At 36.5% G+C, this 17626-nt stretch overlaps 2 protein-coding genes and 1 long non-coding RNA gene across 5 annotated transcripts in view; 2 read left to right on the top strand and 1 right to left on the bottom strand.

Moving 5' to 3' along the window:
• Positions 1-7935, top strand: part of LOC125228607 (serine/threonine-protein phosphatase rdgC) — a 158190-nt gene extending 150255 nt beyond the window's left edge. For both annotated transcript variants that reach the window (XM_048133246.1, XM_048133245.1), the window contains exons 13-15: positions 4272-4420; positions 4810-4912; positions 5207-7935. In XM_048133246.1, the coding sequence (XP_047989203.1) occupies positions 4272-4420; positions 4810-4912; positions 5207-5409 (455 nt within the window). In that variant the 3' untranslated portion in view covers positions 5410-7935. The remainder of the gene's footprint in view (positions 1-4271; positions 4421-4809; positions 4913-5206) is intronic.
• Positions 7936-12386: 4451 nt separating this feature from the next.
• LOC125228829 lies at positions 12387-12744 on the top strand. Its single transcript, XR_007177328.1, has 2 exons — positions 12387-12584; positions 12666-12744. It is a non-coding gene; the product is annotated as an uncharacterized LOC125228829 (long non-coding RNA).
• LOC125228828 (acyl-CoA Delta(11) desaturase-like) lies at positions 12668-16004 on the bottom strand. 2 transcript variants are annotated; one of them, XM_048133521.1, is made up of 4 exons: positions 15946-16004; positions 14023-14232; positions 13385-13721; positions 12668-13154 (listed from the first exon to the last, which is right to left on the bottom strand). In XM_048133521.1, exons 2-4 carry the CDS (start codon positions 14225-14227, stop codon positions 12701-12703), a joined length of 996 nt encoding a protein of 331 aa, XP_047989478.1. In that variant the 5' UTR covers positions 14228-14232; positions 15946-16004; the 3' UTR covers positions 12668-12700. The 2 variants fall into 2 exon arrangements, with proteins under 2 accessions (XP_047989478.1, XP_047989477.1); XM_048133520.1 differs by having other exon boundaries at positions 15857-15998.
• Between the last annotated feature and the right edge of the window lie 1622 nt (positions 16005-17626).

The following is a 17626-nucleotide window of genomic DNA, read 5'->3' as shown; positions in this document are numbered from 1 at the left end:
CAACTGATTGAACGCACCAAATTAATTAATTTAACAGTGAGTGAACAAACAGTTTGGTCTGTGCACAAAGCGACCTGTACGGCTACAACGTTCACTAACACAGTAATGACAAAGTGTCTAGTGTTAGTACTGCCGTATACGAATAGGTACGCTTCTGAGATGTGAGTACCACACGGTACTTGCCACTGCAATATGCAATACGTTTAAGATACCATTTGTACATCGGTGGCTCTAGGCCTGCGCGAATAACAGCTAACTTCTTCCACTACGATTCTTACGAGTATATCGGATTCTCGTCAGTACACTTTCGAATTGGCCTCACGGCTTGTAAAGTGTGCCAAAGCTTCCTGGTAACTGTTCAAACAGACGACACGCAAAGGCAAGTCTTTGTCGAGACAAGTTAATTTAACTCCGACCGGATTTCTAACAAATTGCATTATCGGTAGGTAACTCACGTGGAATTCATCTCGAACACGAATCTTGTAGATTTAATCCATTGAATGAGTTTGTACAATGTAGGTACTTATACCTCTATTTATTAGTAATAATAGTTATTTGTTATACAAGGGTGCAAAGTTGTATTTTAATGCCGAGTGTGAAATTTAAAAACGAGCAAGTGAAAGGATTCTATAGTTGAACCACGAGCGAAGCGAGTGGTTCGAGAATAGAATCCTGAACTTGCGAGTTTTTTAACACACGAGAAGTAAAATACATTTGCACCCGAGTGTAACACAAAACTTTTCCCCTCACTATAGCGAGGAAAGTACAACGGAAAAAATGCGTTTATCACTGCTTCCAGTAGTTCCACAGGTGGTAAATCATCGTCATCACTAGATTCACTCACTTTTATCAATTTTAAAGCAGAAAAAATGACTATTTTCGAGGTCAAATTACTTTGTCCACTAGTGGATAAAATGCGCTTTTACCCGCTGGTATTAAAGGACAAAACACGTGTTTCCGAGCTAGTGAGGGAAAAAATATTTTTCACAGTGCGAACTGGTGAAGGATCTCCTTATACTTCAAAAACAAATGATAGTTGCATTTTTATTCGTACAAAATTTTACTTGTGACCCAAAACTACATTGATGTTTAAATGATGATTTTGAAATAAGGTCAAGGGGTTAATTGCGACTACTAAAATATAAAGTAAAACTTTGACTGCCTAAAACTTAGTAAATAGTTTTACTGAAAATTACGGTAATTTTACTGAAAATTGATTGCCTTTATACTGTAGATTAGTTGTCAAAACATAGATTCCGTATACTTTAAAATGCGATTTTTATAAGAGATAGTAGAAATAGTTATATAATCATCCCGCCGAGGGGGAATTCCAACTATTGATAATAAGTTTCGTTACAGTTAACCTACACTGGTAAACCGGATATCATGTGGTTCAATAAAATAAAAGTATAGCCCTTTCCAGAGCCAGTATCACTAAATGAGGTACTAATATCGGTACAAAACCTCGAGCACATCACTAGTTGTTGATTTTCATATAAAATATGGCGGGGCAATTAAGACTACCAAATAGTCGAAATTAGCCTCCATCGCAATTTGAGCGGGTAAATAGTCCCGCTATCGCTTAAATACTATTAAAACATGAAAATCAGAAGATTGAAGGACATAAAAATATAAAATAGTTTATAATTATGCAATTAACTGTAGAAAAAAATGTTAAATCACATTAAAACCATATTTTTATGGAATGTTTGAGAGGCAGTCTCTCACGCGCATACAACCAATTTCGTCGAAACCAAAGAATATATGTCGAAAGTGACTTCGACTCGACACACAGCGTCGAAAACTAATACATGGTCGTGTAGATCAGAGATCATTAAGTAGGTCTATCAATACCATCTACGAAACAATGATGAAAGAGCTTAATACACTATCTGGACTGGACATACAGTAAATGATGTAAAATATGGAAGATATTTCGATTAGCAACAATTCCCCGCAGTTACTATTGCCCCGACTGACCTTAAAGAAATGTTTTCCTCGTGTTGGAAAATTTTGTGTTTCACTCTGTGGCAGCTATTTAACCTACGTGCCTTGAACTTGAAACTCTCACAATGCTCAAGCTTCCACATTCTGAACCACTCGCTACGCTTGCGGTTCAATATTGGAATATTTCGCTTGCTCGGGTATCTATATCAATATTGGCATGTGCGGTTAAACAGCAACTTTGCCCCCTTGTAAAACAAATAACTACCTACTGTTTAATATTTATTGTTATGGCCATGAGTGAGATCTTTTTTTGCAAAGAAAAAAAAGTTTTCTAGGGACACAAGTGAATTAGGTATAGGTATTTTTGTAGGATTGACTGGGTTTACGAGTATGTACTTATTTATAAATTATTCCTTATTGAAATTCCACCTACGTGAGGGTCGTTGGGTGATTTGTGGGCTTTATGAACCACAGGCATTGCGACTATGTACAACTTCAATATAGAATTAATAACTCGAGCTTTGCTTAAAAACATTATGAAAAGAACTCGCATTTTCCGTAGCGTAATTAGATTGATTATTCTTGTCCGAAAACCCACACATTATAACTAATAATATATCATCAAAACTATTTCTGACATTACCGGAATATATCAATATTAAAATAATTGCTCCTTTAAAATGTCAATAGCCTGCACAACTGGCATGCCCAGCTACATACAAAATTACGAGTACCTACTGACAAATAGACTGGCATGCAAGTATTTTGTACGCAGCTGACATGTCCGTTGTGACTTGTGCAAGCTATTGCCAAGATAATCTTATCTTCATCTTATGTTGGGTTAACGCTGTTTCACACACACTTTTATACAGCTTGGGAAGGGCGGGTTACCTTTTATCTTCAGCTGACTGTACGTAATTGCACTGCGCCAGTGGTGTTAATTAAACTTATTTCTCGCCTTCGTAGAAATAGAAATTGTAGATAATCGCTTTAGTAGCTAAAAGCCTTCATCGACTATCCTTAGCACTTAACTTTATTAAAACACACATTTATAACTTTACTACAATACCAGTTTAATGCAACTGCATATCCCTATGGACTTGAATATTTTTCAAAGGAATTGCTAAAAGAAAATAATTTCATGTCATTCTATTCAAATACGATAGGGACAGTAGTATTTTCCTAAAATAATTTCTGACTACTCTGTCACGCTTGTACGTATATATTTAGTATATTTGTGGGTGTGCACGGCAAAACGTCCCACTTTGTCGATTGCTATAAAGCTGCTTTGTCAGTTTATGCCTATAAAGATATCGGTGATCGCTTACCATCAAGCGACCTGTCTGCTCGTTTGCCTCCTATCCCATAAAAAAAAAGTAAATCTCGCCTTAATGGTAATCGACAAAGTGGGACGTTTTACACGACGTTTGACGTGACACTCACATTTCTCTGTGGTAAAGTAAAAACTAAATTTCACCCTTCACAAAAAGCTCCTTTCAGTCTCCTTTATTGGAAACCAAAAAACACAAGACAACTAAACTAGTTTTGACCCAATTACGAACGTGGCTTTCTTTGCTTTAGCTATTCTACAAGAAAAGTGAGAGCTAGGAAATGACCAAAGTTACACAAAGCGAATAAGAATGTGAAAAAAAACTCATTAGTCATCGGTCTATACTTCTCGGATAGCTTTTCTTGTTACTCACGAAAAGTTACCAACTACACAAATTCATAGCAAAAGCTAATTGGCTAGACGGTACTTGACTATACAAATAACTTATGTACTTACTAAGTTTTTCATGTTCGTTCGAAAACTTTATTTCTCCGCTGTCTTTAAAATGCAAGATAACATAACTAACATTGTGCATTATTTAGTTTTTAGACTCAGTTTCGAATAGTTCATAGTTCATCAAGTTTGGAAATTGAGGGAAAAACTTTGTAAATTCAGTCAACCTGGACGACCTCAATCTTATTAGCATGTGTGAAATATGGGTCAGTTAATAAACCTAAGTATTATCAAATTGGAATCTCCGCCTAGCGATCTACAACAATCCTATCTGTGCTCATCAATTCAAGTGTTATCGATGTTAATATTCTCTTTGATGAAACGTAAGGCGGTTTTCATGCCGACGGTCGATGGTACGTTCGGGTATCTAAATCAACATAAGGCCTATCTAGTATCTAGGGACTATAACTATCATGCCTATCCTACCTAATTACCTAATTGCTTATTTATGTTTAATGTGCTTATCGTTATATTACTCAGGGATTGTCACGTATCTTCATATTCTAGCAAAATGTGGTTGATTCTGTGGCTCTGTCCACAGGATACATCCCCATCAGCGACTGGTGCGCGGCCATGGAGGAGACGACCCACCTCGGGCTGCCGTGGCGCATGCTCAAGGACAAGCTCGTGCGCACCGACCCCGACACGCGACGCGTGCGCTACATGGACACCTTCGAGCTCACTGCTAACGTATGTCAATTATTTCATTTTGTCTTTTCATGTACATTTTTACATAACTGGTTCCTAACCGCCTTCATTTATTTTATTTTGATGTGTTACTTCCGAAAGTTCCAAAACTCACAAATGTCAAAAACAGGATAACAATGCAGTCTTTAAAAATATGATCGTGAAGGAGAGTTTAGGATTTGTAAGGAATGTTGATTACATATTTAATCTAAACAGTCTTTGTCACAATAGGTACGAGTATTGGAAACATCTCTCGACCAAAAACTAGCTCAGTTTGGTTGTGTTTATTCACTTATTAGGTACCTCTTCTTTTGACACATTACATTGTCACATCACATCATATCACATTGTTATATACACATTATTTACTGAAAGTGTATATTGTGTTTCAGAAACTGGCACGTAAAGCAGACACCCAGACGGTTGTGGGCACTCTTTACAAAAACAAAACAAGTTTAGAAGCTATTTTTAAAATCTTAGACAAGGATAACTCAGGTTTGTATTCCGTCACTCTGCAATCAATCAAAGTCAACCCACAAGCCCACTTACTTTCGAACAAGTCTGTTTATTGCTTCATCGATTGTAGGTATAAAAATATTCGGTAGCTGAGGTTGACGAACGATACTTATAGGTATCGTAGTTCGCGCCCGGAGTAGGATACATTTTTAAAGAAGCTTGTGCATTAGTGAATCTTGTTTCACTACAATTATATTTTTCTTCTTCCTTCTCGAACTCCTATCAGTAAGTTATAGTTTCTAAAAACTATTATTTTTATTGTTTCATGGTCAGGCTACATAACTCTTGAGGAGTTCTCGGAAGCGTGTCAGCTCCTCGGTAAATACATGCCGAACCCGATGACGCAAGAGCAGCTAGTGGACATCTGCCGCCTGATGGACATTAATAAAGATGGCCTCGTCGACCTTAACGAGTTCCTCGAAAGCTTCCGGCTCGCTGAAAAGAGCCTCGAAGGTGACGACGAGGAGGACACTTGACAGGAGCCCGGCCGCCGCCCCTGCCGGACGGCGGTCGATCGCGACGAAACCGGCGTCACGGTTGAGGTACTCAAACTAGACGAACATCCTAAGGTCGGCAAGAAACCCAACAAAAATGGATTGGCCCGTGCCTTTGGTGAGAGCGTTCCCAGCGTATCCCAGCAGATTGAAGAAATAGAGTTGATAGATTGTGAGGAGACGCCGCGCCGGCCGGGCCTGCTCGAAAGCGACATGTAACCTCGCTGCTTCAAATACAGACTCTTTAACAGAAGCATTTACTTGCGATTTTGAATATGTATCTTTTCTTGTTTCTTGCTAAAAGACTTGTTTCTTGCTAAAAGAAAGAGTACCTAAGTGTCAAGCTGAATAAAGCGGTGATAAGTTCTACTATACCGCACGTATGTGGATAATTATCTATTTTGATAGTAATACCGGTTGTATGGATTTCTGTTGCAAAGTTTTGCTTAGATGTTTATAAGATGAGAATATTTTATATACTTAGGTACCTACGTGTGCGTTGTTATATTAAATTGAAGCTATAGCAGTGATAAACTTTTTTAAAGCTGTTTCTACTGTCTTAAACATGGCGGCGTCTATATAAATGGTTCTTGGCTATGGATATCTGCCCCTCTAGCACAACTTGCCTTGTCGCGCGCGAGTCCATACTTGAAGTCGCGCTTGATGCATGGACTCGCGCGCGACAAGGCAAGTTGTGCTAAAGGGTCTGAAAGGACTTTATATTACGACGTCGACAATCGCTAGCGTTCCGAATATTTATTGTAAATGAACTACATAGGTAATATAAGAAATTTGAATGAATACTCATACCATGCTAGTGATTTAATATACAACTTCTGATACAAAATGTACCGTAAAACCGTTTATTGTTGTCATCAAGGATGAATTTGTCAATAGAGAAATCATGAAATAATATACATTTACATACCTACCATCATCATATTACAATGCTGTTTGGTAAACGCATGTATTATATGTATAGATGGTGGTTTGAGTTCCTATTATTTGCTATTACTCGTAGTCTTTATATTTCTACAGGATCCGCGATTCTATTAATCTTAGTCAAATTAATTTTGACTTCTTGTGAAAAGGGGATAGTTTTGCGAGTACGGTATAGTCAAGGTATGATAAATCGATTTACATACAAACTATCACAAATATGTGTATACGACCATATTGCTCATATGTTAAGGTTACTTATTATATGCACATGTTTTTGATAATGTGATTGTGTCGATATTGGATTAGTTAACTGTACTTATCTAACTGTACCTATTACTCAATTGTTCTTCCTTTGTGTAAATAAATGTTTGTAAAATTGTCCTTTTAAAGTTTCGCTTTTACCAAAAACTATTAGGATCTACCTTAGACCAATGTTTAAGAATAAGTATGATGAAATTAATAACTCTCTGGTTTTAACTTTGTCACTAATGTCAAGAATCGGTGCCAATTAATGAGCAAATTAGGTAAAAATATTGTATTCGTATGTTCAGTAACAAAAACAAATTAATTGATAAAAAAAACTAACGAATGGGAACAATATCATTAAATCCTTTACTCAATTTTAACGATACATACTTTGTACTTGTATTTTATAGGACCTACGGAAATAATAATTTTTATATTCACAAAAGCTGCACCGTAAATATTTTTCCAATTTTAACTAAGTATCTATTTATTAGCCACTATAAAACGGTGCAGTGCCACTGATGTTGTAGAGAAAATATTTACTTAGGTATTTGAAATAACTAATCAAATTATAAACAATTTTAATATAAGGTATATGCCTATTTATAAAGATTAACATTTTTGGCGTGTCTAAGTCTTAGTAAGAGTACATAGTACATTTTCATATACATATCTCTGTATTCAATTATTAAGCATTCCAATGCAGTAGGGTACCAGGCAATCGCGTCGCGTTTTTAAATACCTAGCCTTTTTAGCCAAAGGCAAGTAATTATGCATTTCGGGGATTTTTCTCTGTAGCCTGAATTGTAACTATTTGTATACCTTCTCTATTATTGTCTATAAAATACTCTTTATTGTCTTTAATATAATGTACTTAAGTAGGTAATCGAACAGTAACTATTATCCACTATTTGTACAGTCGAAGTATTTATTTTATTTTTATAAAGTATCTTGTTACAGTGACAATAGTATAAACAACTTTCATATTGATCTGTAGTTTGTTTATGTGGTCTGTGGTGGGTTGTGGTAATTTGTATTTCATTGCAGATTTATCCGATATTCAACTGTACACTGTCTACATACATATAATCAACATTTGAAAAGATTCATATATATTATGTAATATCTGTGACTTATCCAGCCACGAGATTGCCCGAATCATCTCATCATCGAAATCGGTTCCTGTGACAAGGCACTAAAAATAAAATCCTTTGACTGTACTATTTTAAACCATTCTTCTTCAACGATTATTCTAACATTATGGAATTGTAGCAACTACGCCGATTTTATCGTAATTGTCCATTAAAATGTGATATTGCTCATGAACATTTTATTTCAGTGTTTTGTAAACCCTTGTTGTTTTGCATTGAGTCAGTCATCCTAGCCAAGGTCACAATCGCTATCGATTCGGATACTAAACGTTTTGTGCAGTGACAGATGCGTTTCATCGCTAAGGAGAGATTTGTACGTTGTCTACGCACAAGTGAGAGGTAAAAATAAAGCGAGAAAGTTTTTGAAATTCTATATCAATATCGGATTGTAAGGACCAGGATATCTACCACAAAATTTTTAGTCAAGTTGCAATAACTGCCATCTCTTGACACCCACTTGACTTGAATTTGACCCATATCCTTTACCAACTCAAAAGGTACGTTCCTGGGAACTTTTTTTCTTAGGCTTTTTTATTTGTTTTTTACGGAGTTACTTATATTGTGTCTGGTATAAATACTCGCCTTTTTAACATTCAGAAACAATTATACCCAGGAAAGAGTCTTACATAAAATCATTTAAATTTATCTCGACCGTCTATTAGTCCGCTCGCTGAATATTCGGACGGAACAAAGCAAAGTGATTAGCATCCCTTACGTAGTTCTGTTCCATTTCGAGCTCACAAATTGCTTTGGTTTATTGTTCCAATGCACATGAAAGGAATAATTCTAAAAATAGGTATATATGTAAGTACTTATAAAAAATTTAGTACCTAAGTAGGAACACTTTGCGTTATACATATCTGCAAGTAACCTACCCTCCGTACAGACAGACTATATCAGTGGGTAGCTGGGTAGGTACACAATATAATATATAAGGTCAGTGCGGGCAAGACCGGCATAGTTTATTTGAAATAAAGTTTGAGTGGATAAAACTCTATAATTAATGTAGTCTGGCGTAATGCGCATGGTCCTATGGGATAGCAAATATTATATTTTACAAAGCTTTTATAATATTTTGGCGAAATATGGTAATTTTAAGTGATAAAAATCACATTTTTAAGGCTCGCGGGTTGACCGTCCCCCCGCGGTGAGTACGGGAAGACCGTCTAGTGCTTGTTGTCGCGTAATTTCATATGAGACTAGGTTCCAAAACCATGATCATTGTTATTGTACGAATAACAGGGCAGAATATGCTAGATAATTAATAAAATAACGTTGAAATTTTAAGCATATAAGCATTTTTCCATTTATAAGGCAAGACCGGCATATGTCCCGTAGATGGGGTTCATAACCTTTTCTTTTCAGGTCCAATTTAGTCACGATATTACAGGCTCATATAAATCCAACTACTTATTTGTTTTTGAAACTTGGTTGTTAAGTAAAGGTAATATATAGGATATTAGGTACGTGAAATAGTTTGGTAACATTTCTTAGCAATGTCCCAGACATTATCAAATATGTTTTCAGGGGTGCTGATTTCAAAATTAATGACCAATTTGGAATATGATATTACTGACTGTCACTTTGACACAAAAAGTCGTCGTGGTTGTCAAATAACTTTTCGGAGGTGCTGATTTCAAAATTAATAAACAATCTGGAATCTGACATTGCTGACTGTCACTTCGACGCAAAAGTCGTAATAGGTGTCGTCAGTTAGGTTTTCGGGGGTACTGATTCCAAAATTAATGACTAATTTGAAATCTGACATTGCCGACTGTCACTTTGACACAAAAGTCGTCTGGTGTGGATTATTAAATTAATGATCAATTTAGAATTTGACATAGTTGACTGTCACATTGACATAAAAGTTTTCATGGGTGTCATCAAACAGTTTTTTGACTGTAATGGTTATTAGAATCACCACCCCCGAGAACCTGTTTGATCACACCCATGACCACTTTTGTGTCAAAGTTACAGTCAGCAATGTCAGATTCCAAAGTGGTGTTTAATTTTTAAATCAGCACCCCCGAAAACATATTTGATGTCACCCATGACGACTTTTGTGTCAAAGTTATGATAATTCTACCAACTTAAATATGATGATGAATAATGCAGTGTAGGCTTACTTCTGTTCACCTCTTATCATTCTTCACAACCATGTCACATATATTTTATTTTTACTTAATACTTTCGAATGATTTTAGTAACACCATACGAAACCAAAACTGTATTTCGAAGTTAAAATCAAAAACGGTACAACTACCATAAGCCAAAAACGTACTTATATATTGATATCGTTTACACTCGACTTATTTCCAATAAAGCCTAAAAAAGGTTTGCAACTCCTTGTTTATCATATGCCGGTCTTGCCTTTCTCTTTTGCCGGACTTTCTGAGTAGGCACAATTTCTAAGTTACATATCGTCACTACTTTAAAAAAACTTGTATCTTCGTCTGTCAATGAAAAGAAAATTGTAGTAAGTATGTATGGAATGCATATAGACTTACTGCGTTTTAACTTTGAGGAACAGCGTGAGATACGAGATTTTTTAAAAGTAGTGACGATATTTCAGAACATAAAAATAGAAATTGAGCGCGTTTTGAGTAGATTAATAGTACTAGTCAGAAAGAACGGTTATTAAATGACTACGTTACATATACAATATACAAATATTCCGACTGCTTCTATTTTACTTTAATTTTTTGCGGAACCATGTTGAACTCGGTGTTCGAGTTCGAAACACAAATCAAGATTATTGTAAACTAGTGTTCGTCCTAGGGATATGTATTGAAGACCAATGGATTGAGGATGAAAAACTGGTATACATTCGGAGGTGTGAGAGGCGTAGATACATAAACACAAAAGTTAGGTATATTTTTTAATTTATTCTTCTTGATAAACAACAACGCACTGCGAAGCATACACTATACCTCTATTATTTATATCCAGACCCGATAGTTACTAATAACTAGTCAGTGAAGTCGGTACCAAGCAAACAAACTTACATATTAAGTAGAGACTAATGATAGTGATGATCACATGGTTAAAACTAGTTTGGGAGAGAGGCATGACCTTGGTGTAACTGATATAAACCTCTTTTCTGTACCTATACTCCTATTTTTAATTAGCCGGAATTATTGTAAACAAAAGTGTGGCCGGTGCTATAAAAAATTTGCACCATTCGAGGTATTAAAATTGCCGATATTTTACAGGTTTAATAAAAATCTTTACATATTCCATTACACAAATAATGACTCTTTTTAAACGAAAATAAACTGAAACACTAAACGTTTTGGTATATTTATTGAAATTAAAAAGCCGTTTTTGTCGGGTAGTTTGTATATTGCACTGGTATTACTGTGGAAATGCACCTGGGCGACCAAGTAGCGGGCCGCTAAACATTATTTTTTAGCAACTTTTGAGACTACTGGCAGTGATTTTTAATTACTAATTAAAACATGCGATGGTGGTAATAAGGTGGTTATAAATTAAATTATTGGTTTTGTGAGTATCTGATATGACAGGACATCGTTTATTTTGGACCGATTTCTATATTGACTTGCATTGGATTATAACATAATATAACAGTCATTGTGTTCGATCGCTTCACGATTTTTAAGTATGTAATAGAGTGATCGTTAATAACTAGTTAAAAGTAATTTGATTTTCTCTCGGCCCTTACTTTGAGAACCCCTGACTTGAGCTGCACGTGTTACTTTGACAGTGGGACTTCCGGTTGGGACGCCATCATAGCGGTTTCGTGTCGTGAATAATTTATTTTTCTTTTACTCATTAATGTTGTTTAAAGTGTAATATTGATAGCGTATTATGCAGTAAACTAATGGTGTAGTGAGAAGCTGATGAAGAATTGTTCTCGAAACGCGTTTAGCCTAATATTAGCTCATATCACCTTGACACTGGCGAAATAGTCCCAATGGACTGAAGCCATTTAATTTTTAAAACTGAACTACTTTGACAGTGACAGCAGTTTGTTTACGTTTATTCCGTTCAATTCGTAATGGGACTTATGGCCGCTGTACACATATGGCCAACGGTTCCACCAGCCCTTTGTGAAACCCCTTGGCCAAGATAAGAGCCGCTGTTTACACATTGGCGAACCAATTACTTGGCATTGGCTCTTCATGAAAGATGGACGTGGAATGGAAAAGTCTAGGAAATTCTAGGTCATAGACGTTGTCAGAAAAATTTGATTAAAAAATAATAACTCCGTAGTAAAATTAAATTATTTGAAATATTAACAATTTTTTGAATATTCTGATAAGAACATTTATCTTTTTTAGGAAATACATTAAACATTTGCAAGGTTATTTTATTTCCTAAAATCTACATTATTATTGACATAGATAAACTTATTATTTTCGTAAATATTTTACTACCGTCCTCTCTGACGGCTGACGACCAACTGAATGAAGCGCCAACGTGTAAACGCAGTTGGCCATTGGCGCCAAGATCCTTTGATGTGTGGACAAAAAACCGACACCAATCGGTTGGCCGGCAAGCGCAAGCGCCAACTGCCAACTTACGGCCAAGTAGCCCTCTACACGCTTGGCCAAGGGGGTTGGTGGAACTGTTGGCCATGTGTGTACAGGGGCCATTAGAATAATATCGTAACGCTATACTGAGTTAGGTTTATAGTGAATAAAGATTTCTTATTATTAAAACGCATCTTTGAGTTTGTGGGGCGATGAATATTAACTGAGAAGAAATGAGTCTTGTCCTACTATAGAGATCCCCTGAAATTTCAGGAACGGCATGTTGTATGTAAGGAGAACAGTGAAAATCCAACTCCCAGTTTTTGTTTAACCCTTCGAGCCCCAAGCATCTATATGTATTTACTTATATTTTACTGACATCACATGATGTCGCTGGGACTCGAAGGGTTAAATAAACATAAAATATAAAATGTAAATACATTAAAAATCGTTTTCGTTTTTCAGTTCTCGTTCCTTAAAAGTGCCATCACCACACCGCAAAGCTCTTTTAGCAACCACGCTATATTCCGCCGTCTTCAAGTCGTACGCCCAGCCAATCCAGGCGAAAAAGTCGATAAATGCTGCTGGGGTGTTAAACTTCGTCCCAAGTTCTGCAGACCTATAGTCCCAAGGAAACACGTGATGATAGTTATGAAATCCTTCGCCAGTGGTTAAGGTGTGACATAGCATATTATCCGTAGCTCTGACGTTTTTGTCATAAGGCCGTTTGCCGTAGGCGTGGGCGAAGCTGTTGACTAAAGACGTGTAATTTTGGGACAGAATGGTGCGGAGGATGTTAACGTGGAAGGCGTTCACGAAGGTCTCCCCCCAGAGTAACATCGGGAGCAGGGTGGGGATGAAGTAGGCGAGCGTAAATATAAAGGCGAACCCGTGTCTGAAACAAGTAAAGAGTGAAATAAATAGGTAAGTAAAACCACGGTTATCAAATCTTTATCTTTGCTTTCTTACAAATTGTTTCCAGAAGGACAGAATTCATATTATGGTTTTAAATATTATACTATACCTACGATTAATACATAAATATACGTATGTTCACTGACAATTTGAAGATCAAACCATCCTATTCGAGTAATTTCGACACCATATTATGTTAGGTTTACTTACTTGTACTGAAAAGTCAACAATTTATCGTTCTTCAAATCTGAAATGTCTATTCTGGCTGCTCTTCTTTTGTATTCCGGATGCTTTTGCACCAGTAGCCAACCTATATGTGAGAAGAATAGACCCCTAGTAGAATTGTGAGGATCAGCGTCTGTATCAGCATGTTTATGGTGGTTACGGTGGTCCTTAGCCCAATTGTAGGCGGTATACTGCCCGCCTATCGATTGGAAAATGATGAGAATGATTTGCAGTGGAAGTTTGGCTTTGAAACTTCTGTGGGACCAGTAACGGTGGGCTCCGGCTAGTATCCCGATCAACCCGGCTTCCAAAAATATGAGGCCTGAAAATGTTCAAATGAATGAAGAAGACTTTTCATCTGAAAAGCCGGAATATTTGGCTATTTAGACAAAAAGCTTGCGAACATACTAAATTTTGTGGAAAGTTCAGACAAAATGAGATGCAAATAAAATAGTCTCATATTTTAATATCCGGAACTCCGATATTCCAGGACTGAAATGTAACGATACCGATGTTCCTGAATTATGACTTTATAAGACTTTAAATGTCCTGATTTCCGACTATCCAGTTACTGAATTATTAAAAAAGTTAAGATTATTCAAATAGTTGACTTATCCACTCACCATGAATCATAGTAGCCCAATGAGCTGACGTGAAGCATAAGTAAAGACCATAAATCGCCGAGAGGTGGAAGTAGATGAATACTACAACGGTGGGGTATGAAATCTTGAACTTCCAGTCGTCGGCTTGTGGAGCTATTAATTTCGGCAGCTCCTCCTTTTTTGTGTCGAGTAATGTACTGTCATGGTCGTTTACGTTTGGAGGCATTTTATCTGGAAGTAAGAAGTCTCTTCAATGTAATCATGAGTAAGTACTTACTACGTCTTTTTAACCCTTAAATGCATGGTGATGTATATATGCATCACAAATTTGATGGGCTGTGGCTCGATATGTAGCTATCCAAAATCACATTTATTGCTTAATTATTATTCATTATTTATTATTATTTAATAAACAATTAAATAAATTAAATAATATAATGATTTACTATTTATTTATTAGTAAAAACATGTTTACATGACATTACAGTAAAACCAATGCGTCACGAAACTTAGATAACAAAAAAGAGAGAAAATAAAGAGAACAATAATAAAAATAAAATTAAACAATTGATTTGGGCGATGACGTCACAGCGTGGCTCCATTGCGTCGTTTGCCCCGGTATGGGATTTGGCAGGTTGCCCCGGAACCGCCGAAAAACCACACCTTTCGGCCAGAAGTCTGCGCTCGCGATGGTGTCCTGCAGCGGCCGCGGCACGCGCACAACGAACGAGCTGAAGTGCACGTAGTGTCGCGACTGCAGCTGTTGCACCCTCAGCGTGTAGCCAGTCTTCCGGCGAACGTAGTCTACCACCTCGTCAGCCACGGCGGAGTAATGCAGGCGAGACACGTAGAGCGCCCTACTCGGTGTGGCAATCCGTAGGCCAGAATTCACCGGTTCCGCAGAGCCACACATAGTCTTACGAGTCGCTCTGCGCGCCTTGCTCTTATTATTTAAGGATTAAGATGAAATGGCGGAAAAGTGTGAAAAAACAGGACGATGGCGATTTTTAGCATGTGATTTAGGCTGATTTTTTCGGAGTTAGTAATTAGTTTATGTTTAAACATTTTATCATAGTTTCCACAAATAGTGTACCTTTTTAATAGTACTATTTTTTTGTTAATAAAACTTACCAATTACGATATATTTAAATAAATAAGATTTGGCCTATATAACTTCTAACACTGATTTAGTATAAAAATCGATCTTAAATATTTTTTTTATTATTTTTCCCAGAGGCAGAAAACCATTGTCTATCACATATATTAATATCTCGTTAAAAGAAAAAAATCATGCATTTAAGGGTTAAAGGCATAAATAGACTTTCAAAATAGTACATTACGATACAAGTGCGAAAAAAAGGGAGTTCGAAACGAGTGGCGATAAATTAAAACACGACCGAAAGGAGGAGTTAAAATTTGTTTTCAGTGGGTAGAGATGGTGTTTTTTTTACGCACTAGTATGTATGTATAAACTTTTTATTGTACAAAACACAAAACACAAATTTGACAGGATAGACAAAGGCGAACTTATCCCTTTTAGGGATTTCTTCCAGCTAACCTTGGAGTAGGTGAAACGTGATGAAGAATGGTAGACTAATATGGCACATAGTACAACAGACTATAGGAAAGCCCACTAGTGAGAGAAGTGCAGGTCGAAACTTCGGATGGCCATCTGTACTGAAAAACGTCGTAAGATACACGTGCGAAAAGGAAATTCGTAACTTGCGTCGATTTAAAACACGGCCGAAAGGAGTGTTTTAATTTATCGCCACTCGTTTCGAACTTCCTTTTTTTTCGCATTTGTATCGTAATGTACTATTATGCCTTTAAGTCCGTTTTTAAAAATAGTACTTACCTACTTATTTGATGTTAGTACTTAACGAATAAAAACGATACGCAAAGAAAAACCCTCTTATTATAAAAACTTCAAATCGAACCACTTACATAGAGAACACGAATGTAAATATTAGTAGTGTGTGCAGTTTTAAAGTCGGTAAAGAATGAAACGAAACATAAGTTACATTAGCTTATAAGTATTTAGACTGGATGTATAACATCACATTGTTTTAATTCTAACACACCTATTACTGTTAAAAATAACAAGACTGGATCTTTGACCCGAGTATAGTTATTTATTTTACAAGAGGGCAAAGTTGTTGTTTAACTGTTCTTCTCTTGACGACTTCTGTTGACGACCGGTCTGGCGCAGTCGGTAGTGACCCTGCCTGCTGCGCCGCGGTCCCGGGTTCGAATCCCGGTAAGGGCATTTATTTGTGTGATGAGCACAGATATTTGTTCCTGAGTCATGGATGTTTTCTATGTATATAAGTATTTATATATTATATATATCGTTGTCTGAGTACCCACAACACAAGCCTTCTTGAGCTTACCGTGGGCCTCAGTCAATCTGTGTAAGAATGTCCTATAATAATAATATTCTTATCAATATGTGAAACGTTCGTGCTAATATTGATACTCGAGCTGGCGAAAGATTTCAATAACTGTAAAACGAGTTTAGCGATGTAATTTGAAATTTACAACTTTGAGCGTAGCGAGGATTTCAAGGCACCAGGTATAAACACACAACGACCTTACTATAACCTAAACTTCATAATGCACAAAATAAAATCTAAATAAACTACATAACATAATATATAAATATTATACAGATTGTCCGAAGACTATACATACCCCCATAGTTTATCTTATATCGTAGATTTTGCTGAAAGAAGACTTTTTAATTGTCAAAGGTTGACTGGTAGAGAATGCCATGTAGCAGTAAGTCCGCCTTTTGTAACTGTATATTTTTACTGTACAATAAAGTTTAAATAAATAAATAAAAGTTAGTAATTGGGTGTTTTCCAAAATAAATATCGAAAATCGAATTTCACCGATTTTTGAGTCTCACTGTCACTAAAATACCGGTTGAAAACGGTGACTTGCCTATTATTTTCAGTGACAATTTTCTGAATTCGAACGCGTGAGACTCAAAAATCGGCCCGCTGGACTTACGTGTCTGGGCTTATTCTTCTCAGAATCACGAGCTGATTCGATCCTGACGATAAAAAAATGTGTCCTAATTTTTTTTTCCTTTTACGTCACGATTTTAGTATGAACTTACTACGTGCGTGACGTATTGGAAACTCGATTTTTGTATGGAAAATTTGGGACATTTTTTTATCGTCTGGATCGAATCAGCTCGTAATTCTGAGAATAATGAGCCCAAACACGTCCAGATCTGGTGAAATTCGATATTCGAGATTTAATTTGGAAAACACCCAATTCTCCATTCAAAGACTTTCTAAGAATTACTTGCTTCGCCTAGGAATCGAACCGATTAAAATGTAAAAAAAAAATTAACCTACTTTTTTTAATTGAGTGAAATGTAATAATGGTGCTCCCACACTGTATACTAACAAAATCACCACAATGCAGGTATTAGCGCGACATCTTACGGCGTGAATTGGAAATCCAATCATAGCCGCTGCGTTACCCGAATCCGCTTTTTGCCGCACTACTGCCATCTGACAGCACCATGAAAAACTTTCAAGTTGATCGTTGTACTTGGCGTTTTGTAGGGTGGTGGATTTACTTGGTGTTGTCGCGCCTCAAATACAGATGGCGT

The sequence above is a fragment of the Leguminivora glycinivorella genome, chromosome 8, assembly GCF_023078275.1.
Source record: "Leguminivora glycinivorella isolate SPB_JAAS2020 chromosome 8, LegGlyc_1.1, whole genome shotgun sequence".
Lineage (NCBI taxonomy): Eukaryota > Metazoa > Arthropoda > Insecta > Lepidoptera > Tortricidae > Leguminivora > Leguminivora glycinivorella.
The sequence above is the reverse complement of the archived record's forward strand: the minus strand, read 5'-3'. Positions and strand labels throughout refer to the sequence as shown.

What these genes read in the sequence shown, in the direction of transcription:
- LOC125228828 (XM_048133521.1), bottom strand. Translation starts at nt 14,227, where the DNA reads ATGCCTCCAAACGTAAACGACCATGACAGTACATTACTCGACACAAAA. An exon ending in TTGGGCTACTATGATTCATG is followed by an intron (nt 13,722 to 14,022) that starts GTGAGTGGATAA and finishes GAACATTTTCAG; the next exon opens with GCCTCATATTTTTGGAAGCC. An exon ending in TTGTTGACTTTTCAGTACAA is followed by an intron (nt 13,155 to 13,384) that starts GTAAGTAAACCT and finishes TACTTGTTTCAG; the next exon opens with ACACGGGTTCGCCTTTATAT.